Source organism: Alternaria conjuncta (assembly GCF_024043145.1).
Source record: "Alternaria conjuncta strain BMP 0040 chromosome Unknown scaffold_11, whole genome shotgun sequence".
Lineage (NCBI taxonomy): Eukaryota > Fungi > Ascomycota > Dothideomycetes > Pleosporales > Pleosporaceae > Alternaria > Alternaria conjuncta.
Genome location: NW_026250100.1, coordinates 1,222,404 through 1,245,999, shown reverse-complemented (window position 1 = coordinate 1,245,999; position 23,596 = coordinate 1,222,404). Strand labels below are relative to the sequence as shown.

Genomic DNA, 23,596 nt, shown 5'->3' with positions numbered 1-23,596 from the left:
GAACTCGGCTGACATTGGACTGCAGATGATGCATGTGGCAAACGAATGATATTGTGCGCTATCATCAATCCGAAAACTGAAGCGAAATAGTGGTAATAGTACTACCACGCTAGGGCGAAACGTCTGAACCCGTTGAGTCCTCCATGAAGGTCTCCACATTGCTCTCCCAGACAGTGGATCCGATCTGCTCCACGACCTCGATCAGCTCTTCCACCTTCTGGATGCCAGTTCCCCTGCTGACAACTGGTCGCAAGAACGCGCCACGGGTATCTCCGCCAGCGTAATCCACCATGAACCCCCGATGCACGAGCTGCGCCGCTATTTGCTTCGTAACTTCCTCATTGCGACCAGCATCCTCGCTCAACCGTCCTCCTTCTGCATAGTAGAAGCACACTTGGCAGCAAGGTGGCGGGTTTGGGCTAATCAAAACGAGATTTGGATGATCTTCCACGAGCCTTGCAAGATATGCAGCGGTACTGAAGACTGCGTCAACCTGCTTGGCATAGCCCTCGTAGCCATGATACATCCAACTCAGGTACATCTTCAATGCATCGCCACGACGTCCGCACTGCATGGTGAGATCAGCCAAGTCAAACACTTCCTCCGAGCTATCAGCACTGTGGAAAAGATAGCTCGCGGGTAATGTGTTGCTGGTGTGGAATTGACGTATATCCGCGCTGAGCACGAAGGAACAAGTTGCGGGTACGCCCATCATCTTGTGTGGATTGATGGTGATGGAGTTGGCCAGATGACTTCCGTCAAGTTTGTACTTGTGCTTTGCACTGAAAACAGCGGGCCCACCCAGAGAGGCATCAACATGGAGCCACATGCCGAAGTCCTTGCAGATAGCATGGAGTGGGCGAAGATTGTCGTAAGCGCCGAAAACGGTTGTTCCGGCAGTGGCGTTCAAGAAGAAGGGTGTGAATCCTTCAGAGATGGCATTCTCAATACAGGACCGAAGCGCCGCCGGATCCATGCTACGAGTCGTTGGATCGGCAGGGACCGCAAACACCGACGACATGCCGAGACCAAGCATCAACCCAGCCTTTTCGATGCTGTAATGACCATTGGCTGAAGTGAAAGCGGCCAGTCGAAGCCCACCAGCACTGTTGCCCAGCTGCTTCGTCTCGGGGAACAGAGTATGACGTGCTACTAGCATAGCAGTTGCATTGGAGCCTGATCCTCCTGAGGTGGTTACGCCGCCTGCGAAAGCCCCATTCAGTCCGAACAGGTTCGCGAGAGCGCGTGCGGTGAACTTCTCAATGACGGCTAGTGCAGGCGACACCTGAAAGGTGTGGACCTGGGTGTTGAGAGAGGCCAACACTAGTTCAGCTGCTAGACCTGGTGCGTCGGTGGAGCCGTAGAGCTTGCTCATGAAACCTGCATCCCAGGTGTTCACAGAGTAGCGAAGGACTTTCTCGACTTCCTCCAAGAAGCCCTCCTCAAGAAGGCCAGCAGTGGGAAAGCTCAATGCCATAAGCCTTTGCAGCTCCCTCGGGTCATGCTGCTCGACCAATGCCTTGCGCAACCCCTTCTTGTTCACTCCGTTGGAGTGACCATTCGGAAGGTCATTGGGAGACTTGTGGTTGTCTGCTGAGTGGATGAAAGGGATGATCAGATCTTGGACTTGGCCCAGCAACTACAAATGTCAGTGAAATCTCCCCTACACAGGTGCAGATCGGCATCCTAACCTTCTCGACCTCTTCAGAACGCGAGGTCAAAATATGGGCATCTGCGGTAGGGTCGGTGACGTGGGTAATGGCAGGACTCATGATGAAGTATTGCTGTGTCGAGCTTTTGAGTCGCCGAAGGTTGAAGAGACCTCCCTTTTAAGTCTTTTCGAAAACATTCCCCGGCTACTATGAAGCTCCTCTCGATGCATAGAACGGACATGATCGTCAGCACAATGCGGTAGGTGCTGATGATACTCCTCGCCTATGCAAAGATGGCGTTCAATCAGTTGAACGTACGCTACGCTTCACTGTCAAGCGATCTGACAGCTCGGAACTAACCATCCCGGTGAGACTGCGGTTCACGGTCGAAAGTAGTTGTGCGACGGTGATCGTACTTGCATGTGGCTAGGAGAAGCGTGATCATTGGTAACATGCACATTGCTCTCGAAACGCATCTTCCTGAAAGCCAAGCTATGGCGTCTGTGCAAGCTTCATGCGGTGCGGCCCGGGGTCAGCGGAAGCCGTGCAGAGATGTCGCAAGCACGTCAAGCAAGCTAAGCAGTTTGTGTTTCGCATGCCTTTGCCCTGATCAAGCTAGTATTTGACCAGAAGAAGAATGGTCGCGAAATGGCTGGCCAAGCCAGCTTGCTCGTTGCTGTTTCTAACTTCGCCCCGCATGCTGCATGTCAGAACTTTCCAAGGATTACGCGACCGACACAAAGGAACTCTAGACTCGTGGCCAGAAGTTCATGTAACACAGTAAGGCCCACCATTAGCGTCGCGTCCTTGTCTTACTTCCCTTCTCGCCATATGCAACTACATTGGTACCAGATGGGGTATCGTCGACTGTCTGCGCGCCAGGCTAGGTTGCAGCAATCAGACCAGTCATCTGGGACGAAGCTCCGGTCCGAACCTCCATTGCATGAGCAGGTACTACGACAACGCATGTAGTACAACGCGATGTCTCAGCCACCACTATCAACAGTCTGCTTTCGCGTACGCGTACGTCCACCAACGCTTGTCAGAGCCCCATTGTTGAGCCTGATCGATATTTCGCGAGAAGCGCACATCTCCATCGTTCAGAGTTACGACAGAACTCCAGAAGCTTACATTGAGTCAAGCGCTCAAAGTCAGTCTGATATGGGAAACCTCGGATCATTCATCGTCGTTTACGCTTGCCTTGGAAGCCTCTAAATGGCATTCATCGAAGCCTTGGTTCGCGCTTTAGGCCGCACCTGCATATCTCATGGCGGGTTGACGCTTCAGCATATGCATGGCCTAATTCGATTTACAGCATGACCACCTCACGGAGGTCGCTCCTAGATTGGACCCGAGAAACATTTAGGCTAGACCAGCGGGTGGTCTTTGTGCAAAACCTTCCGCATGGGACGCCTAAAGCTAAGGTAGCAGTCATTTCATCTCGCATAATGCTAACAACAAGACAGTACTCTTGAGTACCAAGGTATTCCATGCGGCAGCTACGGAGCCATCGCTCAGAACGGATAATGATCAGAGTCAACCAAGACGCGTCACTACCACCATGGATCACGAGCAAATGAGGACCGTTTGCATTGTGGTAGTGAAAGAATGTATAGGTCAGTCTACTAAATTCAAAAGAACCAGGGTAACTGCATGCCCGGGCTTGATTCATCTCCACAATCTAGACCGAAGAGGCATACCTCAGCGATCTTTCTACGAGCTTCAATGCGCACTCTCAATTCCCGATGTCTTCCTGGCCACCCTGGAAAAGCTTGACGAGCTCACGCAGCTGCTGCATGGGCATATGGCACAGCCAATCACCATCAATATGCCCCTTGAGCATATTGACGCACAACGCCCGGTATCGGTCATGAACGACATTCTCAGGCACCGTCTGGCCAACACCCGTACGCGGCGTGGTCAGAACCTTTTCTCGGCCATGCATGAGCCGGAAGTTGTCCCAGACGTACAGGTCTCCCGGCTTCAACACAATCTTGAGTTGGTGGCTTGGACGCCTCATGATCTCCTCAAACTTCTGATGCGCGAGCCGATGGGCTTTGTAGTCGGCATACGGGCTGCACAGGTAGCCAGTCAAGTTCGGATGCCAGCGCACGCGCTTCACGCGATCCGGATAGCCCGGGTGCATGGTGACAGCCGTGTCAGTGGTGGCTTGATACAGCGGCTCGCCGTAGAATTTGGACACGCGCCCGAACGCTACGGGAGCGTTGCATAGGTGGCGATAAGACTCTGGGTCTTCGCTGCGCAGCGTCTCGAGCGCTTGAAGGGACGAGATCCACGTGTTCTCACTGGTACCTTCGAGGCCGTAGAATCCCTGGACTTGGATGGGGTTGTCGTAGAAGGCATGGTCAGTGTGCGGCAGAAGGATTTGGGTGGTGTCGTAATTGGGTAGTCCAATCTTGCGATTGGCATCGCCGGAGTGGCTCGACACGTTGAAAGTCTGATCGGCACCACGAATTGGGTGGACGAAGACGGCACCAAAAAGACGTTTGAGGACTTGGGTGTTGATGTTCTTCTTGTGGCTGTGCTCTTCTTCCATGTTCGGAGCGGGAAGATCCACAATCTTCACAATGCCGGGCGCGGAGGAGCCCAGAACTCGGTCGATGATGGAAAGAGTGGTTTCCTCAAGATCCTTGGGCTCGAGATCTCCAGCGAACAGTTTCGAGTAGGATATCTCTGGGATATCCAGACTGTCAACTGTCCAACCCTTGACTTCGGCTTGGGCTGGCGAAGCGGTAAGGTCGTCGGCTGGAGCAGCTACTAGAGGAGCCATGACACGAAGCCAAGGAAGCGGGATCTGAGTATTGACTCCATCCTTCCAGCTGATGTCAAGCGTTTCCTTGAGACCATAGCTTGAAGTGCGAACCTTCTCGACTTGGGCGAGTTGGAGCAGCTGCTGGCACATTGCTGTCTCGGCATTTCGGGCTGCACCGTTGTCGAAACGAGCATCACGGAGCCACTGAGAGTGGAAGGTGAAGCTCCCATCGGGAAAGTCGATAGTGACTTTGTTGCCATTGGTGCATTTCTTACACATAGTGGCCCTCGTGACGGAGGATTCCAATGTGTCGATTGAACCCATGGTTGGAGGAAGTGAATGATGAGTGATGACTAGATCAAAATAATGTTATGATTGAAAGCTGAAGCCAGTGAAGCTTCTTGATCACGGATGGAGAAGCACATCTGATGGACTCCTGTTTAAATGAGTTCAACGGCGCAGTATGGAATCACTGATCAATCTCCCCACTGATTGAGAGTAGTGGCCTAATCTAGCGATGATAGCGATGCAGGTGAGATTCTCCGCACTTGTCGTGAGATTTGACGCCGGAGACGCTTGTGTAACGTGAACCCACCGGTTGTGGTGAAACCTTGAAAGATGGAACGCCAAAACGTCGACCTAGTACGGCCATAAGCACTTGAATCCGGGCCTTGCATGTCATCATTACGGCTGGCTTGCATTGAGCCAAATATCTCAAAGGACTACAGCTGCTGCATGAGCGACTCGGCCGCCCCGTAGGATCTGGTGTAACCGCCGAGTTAACCAAACAGTGACCAACGTGCACCTCGCGATGCTGGCGTATTTACCAGGATTAGCACAAGTTGATTGATCTCGCATACAGGAAGGTGAACCATGGTCGGGCGTATCCGCAGTGATCGAGCGTGCGGCTGCCGCATGCATCTGTCGTATATTCGTTCCCCATGGGGACGTCGGTTGGGAGGCGATGCGTAGCGCCTGTCGGTGACATCGAGCATGATGAGCAGATCGGGTACACAGTTATCGATTCTCCATCAGCACTCGACGCGTATGCATATCCTCTGGTTCGACATGGCATCAGGTGGTATCGTGAATCGTCGATGCCATGCATCATCAGCATCTCGCGCAATCATCACCCAAACTGCCTCACCATGCCTACGTGCGATTGGAAGCATGAGATTGAAGTGATTCTACCCTTATGTCGGTAGCACATGCATGCCGAATTTGCACTGCCTAGCTCTGGCATACGTCGAGACTGCTTCACCGGTGCAAAATGACGTGGAAGTGAGACATGCGCTTCATACGGCTTGCAACAATCAGGTTGACGATACGCTCGCGCAGATTGTTTTGGCATTGACTTACTATTGACGTCACCGTCATGCCTGAGCTTTCATATAACATGAATGATCCATAGGAAAACATAGTGTGTTTCTGTGTATCAGAAACAAGCTTTGACGTACTTCATTCAATCTCCACTTCTACACTTCATTCACATCTCCAATCAACATGGCCAACACTCAAGTCTTGACCTCGTCGGCTGAGCCAACAGCTCAGGGCGTTATCAAGACATGGGCAAAAAAGCCTGATCCTGGCCTCATTAAGACCATCGACTTCAGTGACTTCTTGTCAGGAGACGAGAAACGTGTGAAGTTTTGCCTCAGCGAGCTTCATGAGGCCTGTGTCGAACATGGCTTCTTCCAGATCATTAACCACCCGGTATCTCTCGAAACCCAGAAGGCCATTTTGAAGGCTTCTGCCGACTTCTTCGCACTTCCACGAGAGGAGAAGGGTAAAGTAGCCGCCACGAATAGCCCTTAAGATATCTTACTAACTTGTTAATAGTATGTAGCCCTCTTGCTACGCTTTGCCAACGCGATTCTAAGACATCTTATTATTTGTGCTAACAGCTTGCTAGGCAAAGCTCGATCAGCGCCAGAACGATCACAACCGGGGCTACCAGACTCTTCTTTCGCAAAAGTACAAGGAAGAAGATACGGCGCCAGATCTCAAGGAGGGCTACTACGTTGGTCCTGAGCTATCTTGGGACCACCCGCAAGTAGTGGCTGGGAAGTTCGCCCACGGACCGAACTACTGGCCCGAAAGCCTGGGACAAGACTTCCAGGATGTCTGCATGGACTACCTTGAGCAACTCAACTTCCTCAGTGTTGAAGTGCTGCGAGCTGTCTCCATGTCGGTAGACGGCAATGTCGAAGAGACCAATGAGTTCATCAAGCACTTCACTGAAGGGCCCATCACCTACTTCAAGATGAACCATTACCCGAAGCCACCCCGTATGGATGATATCGGCCAGAAGGGCCATGGCGAGCACAAAGACTTCGGCTTCGTCACCCTCCTCCTGCAAGACGGTAACCCCGGTCTCGAAGTTTGGGACGCGCCATCTGAGTCTTGGATCGACGTGCCACCGACGGAGGGCGCCTTTGTTGTCAACCTTGGCAATCTACTCGAACGCTGGACCAACAGCAAGTACCTTTCGAACGTACATCGCGTGCTCAACTTCTCTGGTACTGACCGCCACTCTATTGCGCACTTGTACCACGTAAGTTCACGCACCGACATTGTAGCAGTGAGATAGCCGCTAACGATGCACAGGGCAACCCTGATTACATGATTGAGGCTAAGAAGTCGTGCTACGATCCCGCTGTAGGCCCAGAGTTTGGGCCCATCAGGATCGAGGACTTTGTCCGGGGTAAGTACGATGAAGTGTACGCAAGAGCGGGCGTTATTCCAACAGATCACAAGGCGCATTAGGCAAAGACGTATTTCATCGCTACATGTACCCCTTTTCCAGGTTTTTCTTGCCTGCTGTCACTCGCTAAGATTGCTTCGACCCACGATCAAGTCACTTCTTTTTGGTTTTTCTTTGCATGTAGACGGCATAGGTAGCATACCAATAAACATGTGTTCGCGTCATAACAATCGTCTTCTTCGCTTGCATCTCATACAAGAAAACAGCTAAACAGGTCTGCAGACTACATTAAAACAAAAACTTGTAAAGTAGACGACTTGACGTTAACGTAGGCTCTAGGTTGTTTAAACTTTTCCTAGGTGGGCGTGCTTGTGTTCGCGCTCGTCTAGCGATGATGATTGCCTTGCATGTATTGCTCACAGTGAAGTCTCGTAGCAAAGTGGCTCATTGAGATGTATATCTGAAGCCGTCTAACCCAATCTCACTATGCCATTCTTGCTGAACTAGTGCCAAAAAACCCGGTGGATCAACGGGGACCATAACCGGTCAACGCGGGCTAAACCCGTGTATTCCGCCACATATCTTTGACGCCCCTGACGCCTATCCAATTTGCAATCCATTTCCCCGCATGACAAATGTCGGAGCTCGCCTGCAGCTCATCGAAGATTCTGGTTCGATCGACTGCATGAAAGGTAAGCTTCCAACTTCCGCTCCATGTATCGGACGCATGCTGATCGCTTGGTGTGACCCCTACACGTACCCAGGTATCACGACCTGCATAGCTTGGCTCATCATGAACGGCCGAGTATCTCCTGATGGAGACTTCGACAGTTTTGGCTGCAATTCCGTCAGCCGAGCATGCGTTTAGGCGGTCCATCATTGGTCTTGTGCATTTGCATGCGTACACCGCGGCATGGAGGTTCGTATCGCCATAGCTCGTAGTGTCAGCTCTAGCATCGATCGTAGCCGATGCCTACGATTCCCGTGAAGGCAAAGCATCATATCAATGCGCTGAGTAGTTGGTATGATGTCACGTCGAGCGGATTCTTGACGTGCAACATCCTGAACATCGCTCATCTTCGGTGGGATCGGGATTGTTCGTGATGGCGATCTTGATGAACGAACTTTGCATGCTAATGTGTGTGCCAATGTTCGCTCAATTGGACTTTTATGATGTCATTGACCAGAGCATCCGTGCGATGAGATTGTCACCCTCAATGACGTTCCTGGACGACGTATAAGAAGGCGAGATAGCATCTTATCAGTATCTATACGTTAACAGATTTCTTCCTACAGCTTCAGTATCATCAAAGAGTCTTCACGTTCGTCCGCGATGGTGTCTTTACTCCCCCTCCTCATCACCCCAGTCACGCAAAAGGTCGCACCAATTGAGAGTCTTTTGACAAGCCTTTTGCCAAAAGTGACCCGTGGCCCACCGCCACTGTTCGAGCCGACCACCCCGGCAAAAGACGGGCCGGAGTGCGTTCAGGACTGTTCTTCATGTGACATCACATACCCGGAGAAGTTCAAGATCAATGAGACCGAGAATTTGTACGGTACCGTCATGCCTTGGGAGAGACATCTTCTCGTTGCGACTGGCAAAGCCAATTGGATCAGCAATTTCATGAGTGAGGAAGGCAGCATCGGAGAAGCCATAGCCAAGACACATGGACATATGGTCGAGAAGGTAACACAAACCCCTCCACATCAAAAGCAATGATCACTAACCAACCCATCTAGAAGTTCATGCTTTCCGCATCCAACATCCCCGTACCGGACTACAGTGTCAACAAGAACCCCGACGACGAACCAATCTCTTCTGTCCTCCTTCTCCCAGCTTTCGTCATCGTTGATTGCGTCACACCATCCCGGACACCAGATCTCATTACACATCTCGTCAATCCCAGCCCATGCAATACCTCGTCATTGCTTCCGCTGAATTCGGTTAGCGTGCCGCCAGAATCCGGACTGAAGATACGCTCATGCCCACATGACTACCTCATCTTACTGTGTAGTCACCGGACTCGCGATGCTCGGTGCGGTCAATCTGCACCACTACTGAAGAAAGAATTCGAACGTCATCTTCGGCAACGAGATTTGTATCGCGACTCGTTTGACGAGAGACCTGGGGGTGTGGGTATTCACTTCGTCAGTCATTTTGGCGGGCACAAGTTCGCCGCAAATGTCATTGTGTACCGTCGGACATCTTTGCTACCTCATCAAGCAAAGGAGAGTATGGAAGGTGCTGCAACGGCGCCATTGAGAGAAGCAAAGCAGTGTATATGGTTGGCGAGAGTCCGGCCTGAAGATTGCGAGAACATCGTTCGATACACCGTCTTGCAAGGAAAGGTTGTTAAGCCTGATCGGCAGTTGCGTGGTGGATTCGATAGGGAGCGTTGCGTTACGAGCTGGTGATGACTTGGGTTTCTTAGTATAGCGGTTTCTCAATACCTGCAAGTGCTTTTTGCACATAGTTCTAGCAATGAATGACATGATCTTGTAATACCCTCGTAGTCACTCGCCCGATACTTTGACTTACCACCAATCTCCTTGGGCATGCATCGCATTCGCCAGCTTGACAAACCCGGCAATATTGCTTCCCACGAAAAGGCTAGGTAACTCTTCCGCGCGCATATCCGTATAGCTTTTCGCGGCTTCGATACCGCTATGAAAGCATGATTCAATAATGCGATACAGTTCAGCCTCGACCTGTGCGGCCGGCCAAGCGATGCGCTGACTGTTTTGTACCATTTCGAGCCCGGACACCGCCGAGCCGCCAATGTTGGCACCCTTACCTATGGATGGGGTCAGCGAGTTGATGAGACTTGAAGTGATTTTGCCAAGGTACCTGGAGCAAACCACACACGTACATTCGGACTATCTGCCCTGCGCGATTCGAAGAGTTGGATAGCGTCTTGTGCGCAGCCCATGTTGCTGCCTTCGGCGATGAAGCGGCAGCCAGCAGAAATCAGTGCTTCTGCTTCGTTTTTGGACATTTCGTTCTGCGTGGCGGAGGGTAACGCGATATCGACTTCCTTCACATGCTTCCAGGGTCTTTCGCCTTCGAGATACTCGAACCTCTGACCCTGCTCCATTGCCATAATGTCGGAAAGTGGAAGGCGTTTCTTCTTGATAGAGGCAATGAGGGCGATGTCGTCTTTTGTGAAGCCTTCCACAGAGATAGCTTTAAGTAAGCCTTTACTGTCGGAGAGTGCAAGGACGACTGCACCGAGGTCGATCGCTTTGATGGCGGCGTACTGTGCGACATTGCCGGAGCCCGAGATCGCAACCTTCTTTTCTCGTATAGTCTCAGTGGCACCGGAAGCGTATTCGATCATTAGGGACACGTACTGTGATTGTATTGTTAGCGAGTATATCAGGCCGTTTTGGTGCTTGACGTACATGAACCAGCCCAAACCCAGTTGCCTCGAGCTTCATCAGACTTCCACCAAACGCATCACCTTTGTTCGTGATGCAACCTTCCCATCTCGTAGTTGCCGCCTTGAATGCGCCAAACATCCATCCCACTTCGCGCCGGGTACAGCCAACATCACCAGCAGGCACGTCCGTATCAGCTCCGATGTACTTGCTCAATTCGCGCATGAAAGACACGCAAAAACGACGAATCTCGTGATCAGACTTGCCTTTGGGATCAAAGTCTGACCCTCCCTTTGCGCCACCAAGATTCACTATTGCGATGGTCAGAAAGATCTGGGCATTGAATGACTGGAAATGTCAGACTTACAGCCTGTCAAAGCATTCTTTAGGGTTTGCTCAAGCGAGAGAAACTTCAGCACTGAGAGGTTGACGGACGGATGAAACCGGAGCCCGCCTTTGTAAGGGCCCAGTGCCGAGTTGAATTGTACACGATAGCCGTTGTTGACTTGCACGCAGTTCTTGTCATCCTCCCAGATCACGCGGTATTGAATGACGCGCTCTGGAATGGCGAATACTCTGAGAGCACCTCTATACTCCGGATGGTGTTTCAGCACCGTGGAGCCTTCGAGCGATGACGCAAGGTCTGACATGCGCGTTAGCAAGTTACGCACATCGATGATGGATATGGACATTCAGCACGCACCATTGTAGGCTTGGTCGAATTCTGGTTCGAAGGAAGCCATGTTGTAGATACCGCAGACAGGATGGATGGAAGGCTAATAGCGAGAGCCGCGCGCTCAATTATGTGCAACGAGCCGGCGACCTACGCGTATGTGTATACTCAAAGGGTTTGTTCGAACCGAGCATAGCGCGCTATCACGCTATCGACTATGGCTGCCTGCAAAATGCAACAGTGAATGCTGACTGCAGCATGTTGTACCATGCGAATCAGCGCTGTCAAGTAGGCACATGGGTGTTGCGTCCCTCGGGTAGAGATGTTGGCAGGGATGTGTTAGCATCTTCAGCATTAGCGAGCTCATCACTCAGTCGGTGTGTATGTTGATAAGAGGGATCGTTAAGGGCGTCTAGGAGAGAAAAGGGGATGAGGAGTTGTGGCTGTTCCGCACGACCCCACACTGCGGTGGCTGAATGCCGAGGTAGCTCAATCGGGTTAGCGTCTGTCGTCAACTTCTTTGTCCTCTCAAGCTGCACCTCGATTCCCAGGTGCCATCGCTCACTACCGTACCGTACCTCTACGTAGCAACAACGCATCTCTACTCCAATCTTTCCGAGTCTGAACTACTCCCTCAATACTCTGAGCCAAGATGCGCTGACTGTCTCGACCGTGGAGACGCAATCGTTATAGCTTCGACCTGGCATGCTCCTCCCACAGCGGACGGAACGAATCTTCGAGTGGGCTATCTCGCCTCTCAACCCTTTCTTTTGTCGTCTTGAATAAACGCGGTAGCCCAGTTTTCTCGAAAGGCACTCCATCTCGCACCATAGCAGCCAGACCCTTACTCGACAACAGTATCTGCGGCATTCCGTGACCATTGAACCCCGCGATGATGAATTGTCCTGGTTTATTTGGAACTGGACTAATGTGCGGCATGAAGTCTGCACTATAGCCCATGACTGTTCAATGCGTTAGTTGCGCATGGGCAGGAGACTACGATACTTGCTTCCAGTCCACACCTTCTTTGTCTGCGCTTGCGTATCCTCCCATCCGCGGAAGTGGCGCTGCATGTACCCGTCGAAGTAGGTCGTTGCTTCATCAACAAGCTCGTCATCGCGCACGGTGTCGAACCAGCGCTCAGGCTTGTGCCAGAACCGCTGCCTTGCGCCTCCAACGATGATGCTTCCGTCTGCTCGGGGAATGAGATAGTCGTAATTTCGGCCGTCGAAACGAAGGGCGTAAGTGTTGTTGAGATGTGGTGCGTGTTGCTTCAATGCGCTGTCGATATGGGTGCAGACGCCGCGGATCGGAGTTATGCTTCGCGTGTATTCGGGCAGAACTTGGCTCGCGTAGCCGTTGGTGGCGTGGATGACCTTTGTGGCTTTGATAGTGCCGCGCGATGTTTCTATTATCCATCTTCCTGCCTCGTCCGTCGTGTCGGATACAGACGTCACTGGTGTATTTGCTTGAACATTGAGCTTATGGTCTTGCTCGAGTAGCTTCGCTAGCAATTGATGCACCATCTTTCGTGGCCACAAGTGCGCTGCAGTAAAGCTGACAGCCAGCTGAGCGCCCTTGACTCCCGATACCTTCGGAAGAACAATTAGCCTTACGATTCATACGTCTTTATGAAAGACAAGCGTGCTCACCCTCTCTGCATCTTCTTTAGAGACACAAGCTACGTCTCTTAGTTCGACAATATTATCCCTCCTTAGCATCTCCCACGCCGCCTCCGTCTGCCTGGCATGATCGGCATCCAGATACACATCGATCGCTCTCGTAAGATGTAAGTCACAGTCCAACTTCTCAGCCTCAACAAGCTCTTTGACTGCGTACACATTCGCCGCTTCAAAATTTGTAACTTCCGCTGCAGCGCTCGCACCATCCATGGATACATATTTCGAGACGTTGAAGTAAAGGTCTGGCTTTACGTGCCCGCCATTGCGATCAGTGGCACCAAAACAAATCTTGCGAGCATCTAGAATGAGGACAGATTGCTTCGGGGACGACGAGGATGATGTGAGAATATTATAAGCTGTCGCCTAGTAGATTGCAATCAGCACATATGCGTTCGGAAATCAACTCGTGATGTAGACGTACAACCCCGGCAAATCCCGCACCGATGATTACAATGTCTGCCTCAGTGGAAAGGTCATCCGTACTCAGTAGGTCATCAAGAGGATTGGATACAGAAGTCCAGAATGAGTGTACGGGATCTGCTACCGGTGTGCGGTCGCTCTTCATGTTGCGATATCGATGTGTGCTGCATAAACGTACTTGTACCGGATCGCAGAAGACTGCCTATCAAAACCAAGGCCACAAATATTTTGCCCAAACGACGGTCTGACATGGTTACAAGAAGATAACAGAGCGTTTCCGACAACGGTACACGGGTATGCACATGATGAGGCACGGAGATGGCCGCGGCGCAAAGCGCGCTGGTGGTTCCCCCACTTCCTGAACATCTCAACGGCTCAGGGTGCTTAGCGAGTTCTGCTCCATGATTCATTCTTATCGATGATAGAGTGGGGGATGCACTCGATAACGAGGACGGAGAACATTTGCCGAAACGTAGATCGGCAAGGGTGATTACTCGCTTGACTGAGGAGGTCATGCATATATCATCCCATCAAGTACACGAAGATGTTTAGCGGCGTTCTGAGCAATCCTTCTGCACGACGTTGACTTGGCATGACTGTTCAGCACTCTGAGTTTCTGCAGCTGACCAGATCGCGCGAGATGTTCTGACATCGCTATGTTTCGAAACGCAAACGGCTTAATTTGAGTCGGCATCAGATGCAGCTATGATACCACGAGCCATCTCGGGAAAGGAGTCCGCAGTCACATCCATCTCGCCGAAGAGATTGTCGCAACGAATCTTCTCCCATATCGTGCAATACGCAGCCTTGAATCTGTTGAATGGTTAATGGAGCTGCGCAGGTAGACGGGTAGTGCCAACTCACCCGTGAATCTTAGCAGCCGCAACATCCCAGTTATGCGCAGCTGCAAACCATTTCTCATCACTGCCCAGCTTCTCCATCATCATTTGGTACACTTTTGGATCCGGTTTACCAATCTTGGCCGTGTCGCATGAGATGAAGTTCTCCTTGGGCATATGGATACCATTGTGCGTGAAGTAGCCTCCAACACGCTCAACATCCCCAGCCGTCAACGCCCACACCGTGAAGCCAGCATCCCGGAGCAATTGGAAACACTCCGCGACACCAGGCCGCGCTTCAAGCTTCTTGTACTGCTCTAGGATGTATTGCAAATCCTTGTCGCTAGCGAAAGTTTGGGGTTCCTCGATGCCGGACATGTATAGCATTCGGTAAAAGAGGCTGCTGAAGACGTCGCGGAAAGCCATGTAGCGACCATTCATGCTGAGATAAGTGTACTCTCTTTCGGTGACTTCAATCCAGAGGTAGCCAAATAGTCGTGGCTTGATGCCTTCAGCACGCATCTTGTCGCCTAAGCAGTGCTCCAGAGCATCGAATATGGCATCATAGGAGACGCAGGTGCCGACAATATCGAACACTACATGTTTGCTGGATTTAGACATGACGGAAGTATTGTGTCTCGAGGAATCGGCTTTCCGTCGCGGTTTATGAGGCCTTGGAGTAGGTGGTGGTAGAGGGTGACAGCAGACCGTGCTTGTTGGTCAAGTTCGCATTCTTCGGATGGCTATGAAGAAGTACAGTATGTCATGGTAATTTCGGGGACAGAGTCGAGCGAATTGTCGGGTATGATAAGCGCTGCTCCACTTGCATCTTGGCCAGGTAGGGGCCTTGTCTTGGCGAACTCCGCATGATCATGATGCCAGCATTGCTTTGGGACACGCCCACTCACAATCCTGTTGGGTTTTACTAAGCTGATAGAGATAGATAGGAAGCGGGGTCATGGTTTCGCAACAGTGGCGGTCTGATTACGTCGTGAGTAGGATTGCGATAACATCGAGCTGTCAACGGGTGCCATACAGATAGATGGCGGGAAGGTTGCAGCCGTTCGACGTAGCACTAATGTATATGCTGTGAATCTGCTGTTTCTGTCAGTTGCCTGGCTTCACTATTCTCGTGTTGTTCCTCGGGCGCCCTGTCCCCCCTGCAAGCCTCAACGATCGAAGATCATGACTTCCAAAGATGGTGAAGCACCGGATCTGGCACAACGAGTTGCCTCTGATCCAAGCGATGAGAAAACCCCGAAAATACAATATGGAGAGGCCGAAGATGCGGCAATCATAGCAGCACTGCAAGGCTATGTGCCAGATACTGTGGAAGAAAAACGCTTGGTCCGAAAGATTGACTTCATCTTGCTACCAATCCTTTGGTGGATGTACATACTTGCCCATCTCGACAGGAGCAACATTGCCAACGCCAACGCGGCGGGCATGAGTGAGGAACTTGGCCTGTCGGATAATCGTACGTTTGCCAATACAGACCACACAATAGTGTCCGAGGTGAGGTAGCTGACGGTGTGTAGAATACGCAATGCTCGTATCTCTCTTCTTTGTGGCCTACGTTATCTTCGAGGTTCCTTCGAACATGATCCTCATGAAGGTAAAACCGTCGATCTATTTGTGTAAGCGTACCCAGTCAGCCGAACGATGCTGAGTCAATACTCATAAATGTCGGTTTAGCCACGATTGTGTGGGTCTGGGGATGCGTAGTCCTCGGAATGTCGCAGACAAAGAGCGCAACAGGACTCCTCATTGGACGTTTCTTTCTGGGCGCAATCGAGGCCGGACTGTATCCAGGCGCGTTATTCATCCTGACCTGCTGGTACACGAAGAAAGAAGTTGGTGAGTACCTAGCCAGCCTCTTCGGAATCTGACATGTGGCTAACGTAATCCTCCAGGCAAGCGCTTTTGCATCTTCTACACCTCCGGCTGCGTATCTCCAGCGCTGGGTGGTATCATGGCAGGTGCCATAATTTCCAGCCTGGACGGTGCTCGTGGTATTCCGGGCTGGCGATGGCTGCTCATAATCGAGAGTATCATTACCATTGCCTGTGGCTTCGGGCGTGAGTGATCGCCACGCGCAGAAGGTATGAGCACTGCTAACATGTCGTACATATCAGTGTATTTAATCCTTCCCAACTGGCCGATCGAATCCAAGATGCTTTCACCGGAACAACGCCTTCTTGCCCATGTTCGCATCCTCCGCGATCGAGACCAATCTTGGGACACCGACGAGGCAGCTCTCACCCCATTCGAAGCCTTCCTTGCAGTGATTAGAGATGGACGGACATATCTCTTCATGGTCATCTACACCTCGAACTGCTTGGCCTTGACCGTTTCGTACTTCATTCCGACCATGCTTCGAGGAATGGGTTACACAAGCACCAGTGCCCAATGGATGACGGTACCCATCTGGAGTTGTGGTGCCGTGTTTCAGCTGTTCTGGTGAGTAAACCCTTGTAAAGGCACGGGAAGAGACATCCACTAATCGTACACCGATTGGTAGGTCCTGGACTTCTGACAAGACCGAAGACCGAAGATGGCACAACGCTGGTCTTCTCGCTTTCGCCGGAGTTGCTACTTTAGTAGCTCTTCTTGTCAGCAATAGCGCAGTCAAATATGCCATGCTATGCCTGCAGACTGGTGCGATGTACACAACGGTTCCTCTAATTCTCAACTGGACAAGCGAGGTCATGTCCCAACCAGCACGCAAGCGATCGATAGCCATCGCGCTGGTCAACTCCTTTGGTCACACGAGTTTCATATATGGCAGCTTTCTGTGGCCCAGCGCTGAGGGACCACGCAACTTGAAGGGATTTGCCGTATCGACTGCCGTTCTATGGCTTGGCGTGTTGATCGCTGCATTGATGCCAGTGGTTGCGAACTATTTGCCGAAGCCGCGATCTGATGGGGTGTTGCGCGGACATGAGGTCCACCTTGCTGACAACGACTCGGAGCAACTCAAGAAACGGGATGAATAATCTGGGACGGACCGAAAGGCAGACGGGAAGATGCGTTCGATGGGAAAATGAAGCGAGGTCTGGTAGCGAAGATGGGAAGGAGAGATTCGAGGACCGGGGTCAGTGACGTCAAATGGTCTATGCTTATCATAGGCTTGCGGAACGCGTGTCGGAACGCCCGAAACGGTAAAGCGTGCCCTGTTCTCTCGCTCTCGCGTGCCCAGCCTTCCGACCTTCCTAGTCAGCTCAACAACGACCGTGAGCGCCATGTCAAAGCTCGTCTCCAGATTCCACACATACAGTTGTCTCCAACTTATCGAAGCCTCCTGCCGATCTCCTGTTCATGCGCATCGCGGATGTATGCCCTGGTAAGCGCCCGTGAACGCGCCGAACGGGCAGCGTGATCCCTACAGTACAGCACAGAACGTTCGTCTGCACGACGTACAACAGTACTGATGAAACCGTCTTACTCCAACGTCCTTGTTTGCTCCTAGACGTCGTGTGGTAGCGCAACGCAAAACTGTTGCCCAAGGCAAACAAACCTGATTGTGCGTTCATCGCTTCAATATTGGCTTTCACCAAAAGTCCCATGTGCACAAATTTAGACTTCTCTAACAGAAATAGAACTCTCTTGGGAGATTGGCCAACTATGCACCGCATAGTTTACATGACCACAACTTTATTAACCCCGCGATGTCATTAACGGCGCCATTCGATACCCTCAACGCTGAAGCACTCGCTTCTTGAAGCAGCAGCATGAGCTTCGTATTGTGCGCCACTTCGGTCGAATAATTATGGGCCCACATTGGGCACGAATACTATCTTTCATGTGAAATGAGCGCTCGTGGATTGGCGCCTCCAACTTCGCCAGGTCCTACATACACACCCTCGAGGTTCGGCGAGGTCAGTACGATGTCTACGCGTCGGAGTCAGCGATCACCACGACACTCACCCTTTGCGAACATGAGTAATTCTAACTACGCTGACTTAGCAACTCGTTCTCCACCGCATTATCGGGCATTAATCAACTTGAGATCATCAACGGCATACCCTACGCTCTTGGGGCGTAACGGCGCTCTGCTGCCCAGCTTTCCGGTAGCCTTATTGGTGCTTTAACCCTCACGTCGTTGGCTACGCTTCAAAACACGGGTGCTCGTTCAATAGCAAGAGCCCTTGGAGGATCGATCATCACCTAACTAGGCACCCAAGGCGAACATACAACAGTGCTTCGGTACTTCATCGCGACACGTCGGGCCTTCTGTGTGCTCTCCACATGATTGACATTGCCACTTGCCTCGGCTGCGAACATTCCTTTCTCTCAACTGCCGTCCGTCACCATAGCTGCGGAGGAACCATCAGGTCATCGTACGCAGTTCGCAAAGCGCAGAAGTTACCAAGGCCGCCTCAAAATCTCGGTTGCCTGGTAGTATACTTCCATCAGCCAGTAGACTTCTAGTGCACAGTTATTCTCAGCGTCTTTGTGACATCAACTACCGAAACCTTTTTTTGTATAAGGTTTGAGATAGGTCCGAACTTTGAGGCTCCAGGGTCTGCGGGGATCAGGGTCCTTCGGGTGCCGGGCTGGTAGGATTGACTTCGATCGCACATGGCTCCCAGTCGAGGCAAAAGGTAATGTGAGTAACGGTGATACAGGTTCAATTCTCAGAGAAAAGTATATAATGCCGTCCCGTGCTTATCCATCTGTACTTCATTGCCTGAAGACCAATCTTTGCATTCTTCATCATGTTGAACGAAACTATTCACGACCTGCTGGTCACTGACAAGCCCAGCCTTGTTCAAGGCGCAATGTCAAATGCCTACGTGCTTCGCTGGAAGCTCGTCGGGGCCATTGTGGTCCTGATGGCTATTACCCAGATCACCAAAATGATCTACCGGGCCCACATCGACCCTCTGCGGGCCATACCCGGACCTTGGATCAGTTCAGCAACATCAGCCTGGATCAGGTGGCAGCGTTGGCATGGCAGACTGTCCTTTGAGGCAGACAAGCTCATGACAAAGTATGGACCCATCGTCAGGATCGCACCGAATCTCGTTATTCTCAACGATTCCGAGTCAGTGGAGAAGATCTTCGTCAGGAAAGATCTCGACACTTCGCCAAAATCTATCCGAGCCCTTCGTGTCGGCGGCCATGACTGGACTGTCACGTACCCTCAACATCCCATCGCGCGGCAAAGACGTCACCCCGTCATGATTGCTACCACAACAAAGAACATGAAGTTCTGGCACGACACCTTCGTCACCAACATCGAAGCCATGGTTCGCAATCTCGGGAAGACAGAGGGTCAGAAGTCCGAAGACATCGTCTATCACCTGCGCATTTGCACACTCAAGAACTCCCAAGTCGTCATGGGCGGCACAGGTGTCGACCTGGAGTCTGACGAATTCCCACACGTTGTCGGCGAGTACAACTTCCTCGTTGTTTGGCGCCTGTGCCTCCCAGAATGGCTATTCACATGGCTCCAATACGGCCCATTCGCCCATCCACGTTTCCGCGTACGATCCAGTGACAAGCTCTTCGACCTAGGCGCAGAGCTGTGCAAGCAGGCCAAGGCTATAGCCGAGGACTCAACCGCCAACGTCTTCCAACTCTTCACTGACCCAGACGCAAAGTACCCCCTCGAGGAATCATGGACAGACCCAGAGATCGGTGCAGAGATGGCAGGCCAGGTACTTGCTGCTACCGAAACAACTTCATCAGCTCTCGCCTTTATATACTACGAGTTATCAAAGAACCCAAGCCTTCAAGAAGAGCTGTACGAGGAAGTTGCCGCACACGAGGGCTACGAGGAGCTTGACTCCTGCAAACTTCTCTGTGCATGCATCAACGAAGGTCTGCGTTTCCGCCCACCAGTCGCCCTTACAGGTTCCCGCCTCGTTCCAGATGGGGGTATCAACGTCCTTGGTCACCACCTCCCCGCCGGCACGGTCGTCACCACACAGTCTCTCAGCATGTCTCGCCAGCGTCCCGACCTCTTCCCCGACTTCGATACCTACAACCCGCGACGATGGCTCGTCGAAGATGAATACAGCGCTGAGCGGAAGAAGCATCTCGTTCCTTTTGGCGTAGGTGCGAGACGCTGCCCAGGAGGCAACATGGCAACATACCAGATGAGGGTCATCTTGGCGGCTACGTTCAGGGCGTTCAAGGTTGAACTTGCGCCGGAGACAACGCCGGAGGCGATGGCGCCCTTTGAGGCGAATGGATACAGAAGCAGGCACGATCGATGTGACCTGATCTTCAAGCCCAGGACGGCGTGAGGATGGGTGCTGTGGTTGTCGATTCTTTATCTTCTTTGCTTTTCTCTTCCTTTTGTCTGTCTTATTAGTTGCGTCACTCACTTGACCGAAGCGTTACGAGTGTGCGGATGATCCTGATCATTTGGAACACATCTGATCGTCTCCAAGAAGCAGGGGATGCGCCTGTCACTCAAACTACAAGATATACCCAAGTAGTGCTTTTCAGAGTACATGGAAGTTCATAAAATGACAAATGCAAGCGTCGCATTACTCATAAATATAGTAAAACAAACGTCAAAATCTGTGCTCTACAAACACTGCGTGCTTCGGTGGCTGGAGAAAGGAAGATGGCTGCTAGTTCCTTAAGGGCAGGTAGGTGCGAGTGATGACGCGTACCCAGTGACGTCATTACATGACTTGCGAAACACCACCACTTGCCAACGTGCGCACAAGCTATCCTCATGATGTAAAAGCTAATAACGAGGGTTATGGCGGGATAAACCTCATCTCAAGTATCCCGCTGCAGCTCGCCCAACATTTCCTCGCCGTTGAAAAGCTTTGCGACCCTCATGTTCTTCCAGTCTTTCCCATCGTCTCCGCTACATACGGCAATTTTGGCATATGCCCAACCAACAAATTCATTGCCATCTTGCGAACTTCTGTGACCAGTCATACCGTCGTACTCATAATCAATAGCTAGAGTCTTTGGTCGCAAGGTGATGCTGCTGGAAGAGTCGGGAATCAACTGGTAAACCGGAAGTGGTATCAGTTCCAACACGCTAGTGGCGTGTTGTCCTTGCGCTTTCTGCTGCTCAATGTCAACGTTACGGTGATCAGTCGCGATCTTGATTCTCTCTTGCACCGTTGACAACGAGAACGGTTTCGCCTCCTGTATCAGTTCTAGAAGAATGGCTGTGAAACGTTCCATGTAGGAATCCGAACCACAGGGCGTTGACACCTCACGATCACAGGCTGCCAAGATCTCGTTCCTTCCTTGAGGCGCGGCCTTGATTGCGCTACCGGCATAACAACAATCGAGTACCTGAACCACGTCGCATGTGGCCTCGTAGAGATGAGGCTGCACGGCGTTCCAATTAATCTCCGAGCCATTTCCGCCTCTAGGAGCAGATCTGTCAGCGAGTGTAGATAATGGCCGGGAACATACTTACGAGAGTACACATTGGCCGGATTGGTGGTTGGTCTTCGACCCATGACCGTTGTACGCGACGATCAACAGGTCGCTGCTACTCAGATCGTCCAGTATCTGTATTATTCTCTTTACGACCTTGGATAGTGGTGCTTCACCTGCGGGTATCTCGAAGATCGGCTTTACTTCGCAGTTATCGAAATTTGTCCTGAAAGCATCGCTAAACTTGCGCAGCTCCTGAGAGATCATGGACGTATTGATGAACCCATCTTTGAGCCACTTCAAAGGTAGGACAACGATTCTTCTGTATCTTCCGTCCCGCGTGCCCAAGTCCGTATGAAGCCTCTTGTTCTTGTTGAACACTTGGCAGAATTCGTTGAGACGTTCGTTGCTGGTCTTTGCTTTTGTGGACTGCAACAAGCCTGGAATTGTGATGTCCTTAACGAACGACGGGAGCTTCTTTGTCCAGCTTGAGATGTTTTCCAAGTCGTTCAAGTTTGCCACATCTACTTGGGCTGTCATATGATTCAGATTACCATCACCACTCCCTTCCTCTGGGAGGAGGAACTTGAATGCTTTGATTTGCCTTGGGGCTCTATCAGCCCATTGTTTGAGACCTTGCTGGTTGCTAGCATCCATAGACGTTTTGATGAGCAAGTCGATGTCAACTCTCTCCAAAGGTAAGATGGCAATGCTTGAACGGTCGTTGCCGCGGGATAGCTTGACGTATACAGGGTCGAAAGGATTGCCGAGCCTTCGGTATATGGATTTCCGAAGTTCGTCGATATAGACATAATCTCCATGCGCCTCGGAAAGGGTTCCAATAAGGGCTCGTCGGAAGGACGAGTCCTCTGCGCTTATGCCGCTCGGCGTAGCAAGGACCTCCAATCTCCCAATAGGTACTCTGGTGACACAGTGAAAGAAGGAGCTACTTCTCCTATGACGATCATCAGATGATGCCGGAGCATAGCTGCAGTCGAAAAGAAGTGCGACATCACATGAGTTGAGTTCAAAAGTCTCTTGTAACGGGGACCATTCCACTTCTGGGTGCGGCTGTGGCTGCGATTCGGGGTTTCTGTATGTATATTAGTAGCCGATCAAGTAATTTTCTGTCCGATATCTTACGGCAGCCAAAACTGAGAGCCATTCTTGATGTTCCCATGTCCAGAGTAGTAAACGAGAGCGAGACCTGAGCTGCTGTCGATAGAATCGATGAATGCAAGCACACGGTCGTGAAGAACAGTTTGAGGATCTTGCAGAGGGATCTCGAATGACTCTGCTTCGAATTTGTATCTCTGTTCAAGCAATGACTTCAGATCTTCAGAATCAGATCTTCGATCGGGTGATGCATCTTCCCAGAGGAGAAACAGCGCTTTCGCTCGGGCATGAAGATTCGATCGCTTTGGAACGTCTTCTCCGAGGGATTTGTTCCATTCCTGGACGATGTCTTGCGGAACGGAATGCGTCATCGAAGCTTTGAACTTCTAAGATTTGGTGGCGCCAATCTGTAGAAGGCTGCGGGCTTTATACGGGGCTGGACGATGTCGCGATGGAACTGGTGTTTGGCAGCAATTATGCGTATGGATCTGTTCCCACAGCTGAACAGCAGAAACCATGAGAAAGAGTCTGCACCAATCGTCAGCCACATACTCTTGGGCCGGTGTTGCTTCTGCATGGGCGGTACTCTCTGAAAGCTGAATGGCTGCATCTGGACGGCGGCGCTGGAGGACGTGCGCCAAGCTATGTGCTCTATTTAATGACAGGCTGGATGAAGTCTCACCGGAATTCAGCTGAAGCGATACAGCCTGGATGAATGCGCCGAGGTCAGCCTTCATGCATTGTGAAGCTAACCGAGCGACTCGGCACGGAGATGCTCATCAGCCACAACATCGTGTAACGACTCCATTCGCCATTCTGACCTTCATGACGTATCTTAACGGGCATCAGGAACTGGAAACGTCGATTACTTGCGACCCCGCTCCGCATCCTAGTTGCCTGCTTTACATGCGCCCAAGGCTGAGTCTTGCGCACATGCGATGGCGATACTGCACAAATTGGTTGTTACTGAGACCTCCCCCGAGTGAATCTCAGAACA

At 51.5% G+C, this 23,596-nt stretch overlaps 10 protein-coding genes across 10 annotated transcripts; 4 read left to right on the top strand and 6 right to left on the bottom strand.

Annotated features, from left to right (window-relative positions):
* Positions 1–109: 109 nt before the first annotated feature.
* Positions 110–1,772, bottom strand: J4E85_007957 (uncharacterized protein; the record flags this gene model as incomplete). The annotated part of the gene is made up of 2 exons (XM_051472187.1): positions 110–1,639; positions 1,692–1,772. 2 exons carry the CDS (start codon positions 1,770–1,772, stop codon positions 110–112), a joined length of 1,611 nt encoding a protein of 536 aa, XP_051324384.1.
* A 1,615-nt stretch (positions 1,773–3,387) lies between these two features.
* J4E85_007956 (uncharacterized protein) lies at positions 3,388–4,749 on the bottom strand (the record flags this gene model as incomplete). Its single annotated transcript, XM_051472186.1, has 2 exons — positions 3,388–4,673; positions 4,701–4,749. 2 exons carry the CDS (start codon positions 4,747–4,749, stop codon positions 3,388–3,390), a joined length of 1,335 nt encoding a protein of 444 aa, XP_051324383.1.
* Positions 4,750–5,928: 1,179 nt separating this feature from the next.
* On the top strand, positions 5,929–7,191 carry J4E85_007955 (uncharacterized protein; the record flags this gene model as incomplete). Its single annotated transcript, XM_051472185.1, has 4 exons — positions 5,929–6,216; positions 6,338–6,979; positions 7,033–7,129; positions 7,175–7,191. 4 exons carry the CDS (start codon positions 5,929–5,931, stop codon positions 7,189–7,191), a joined length of 1,044 nt encoding a protein of 347 aa, XP_051324382.1.
* A 1,271-nt stretch (positions 7,192–8,462) lies between these two features.
* On the top strand, positions 8,463–9,078 carry J4E85_007954 (uncharacterized protein; the record flags this gene model as incomplete). The annotated part of the gene is given in 3 exon segments (XM_051472184.1): positions 8,463–8,816; positions 8,870–9,025; positions 9,037–9,078. 3 exon segments carry the CDS (start codon positions 8,463–8,465, stop codon positions 9,076–9,078), a joined length of 552 nt encoding a protein of 183 aa, XP_051324381.1.
* An 842-nt stretch (positions 9,079–9,920) lies between these two features.
* Positions 9,921–11,250, bottom strand: J4E85_007953 (uncharacterized protein; the record flags this gene model as incomplete). Its single annotated transcript, XM_051472183.1, has 5 exons — positions 9,921–9,953; positions 10,000–10,479; positions 10,532–10,818; positions 10,875–11,150; positions 11,211–11,250. The coding sequence occupies 5 exons, from the start codon at positions 11,248–11,250 to the stop codon at positions 9,921–9,923; spliced, it is 1,116 nt and encodes a 371-aa protein (XP_051324380.1).
* A 904-nt stretch (positions 11,251–12,154) lies between these two features.
* J4E85_007952 (uncharacterized protein) lies at positions 12,155–13,427 on the bottom strand (the record flags this gene model as incomplete). The annotated part of the gene is made up of 3 exons (XM_051472182.1): positions 12,155–12,772; positions 12,833–13,161; positions 13,304–13,427. 3 exons carry the CDS (start codon positions 13,425–13,427, stop codon positions 12,155–12,157), a joined length of 1,071 nt encoding a protein of 356 aa, XP_051324379.1.
* Positions 13,428–13,959: 532 nt separating this feature from the next.
* J4E85_007951 (uncharacterized protein) lies at positions 13,960–14,742 on the bottom strand (the record flags this gene model as incomplete). The annotated part of the gene is made up of 2 exons (XM_051472181.1): positions 13,960–14,095; positions 14,147–14,742. The coding sequence occupies 2 exons, from the start codon at positions 14,740–14,742 to the stop codon at positions 13,960–13,962; spliced, it is 732 nt and encodes a 243-aa protein (XP_051324378.1).
* Positions 14,743–16,294: 1,552 nt separating this feature from the next.
* Positions 16,295–17,117, top strand: J4E85_007950 (uncharacterized protein; the record flags this gene model as incomplete). Its single annotated transcript, XM_051472180.1, has 2 exons — positions 16,295–16,581; positions 16,643–17,117. 2 exons carry the CDS (start codon positions 16,295–16,297, stop codon positions 17,115–17,117), a joined length of 762 nt encoding a protein of 253 aa, XP_051324377.1.
* Positions 17,118–18,839: 1,722 nt separating this feature from the next.
* Positions 18,840–20,375, top strand: J4E85_007949 (uncharacterized protein; the record flags this gene model as incomplete). Its single annotated transcript, XM_051472179.1, has 1 exon — positions 18,840–20,375. One exon carries the CDS (start codon positions 18,840–18,842, stop codon positions 20,373–20,375), a length of 1,536 nt encoding a protein of 511 aa, XP_051324376.1.
* Positions 20,376–20,862: 487 nt separating this feature from the next.
* Positions 20,863–22,970, bottom strand: J4E85_007948 (uncharacterized protein; the record flags this gene model as incomplete). Its single annotated transcript, XM_051472178.1, has 3 exons — positions 20,863–21,472; positions 21,524–22,405; positions 22,627–22,970. 3 exons carry the CDS (start codon positions 22,968–22,970, stop codon positions 20,863–20,865), a joined length of 1,836 nt encoding a protein of 611 aa, XP_051324375.1.
* Between the last annotated feature and the right edge of the window lie 626 nt (positions 22,971–23,596).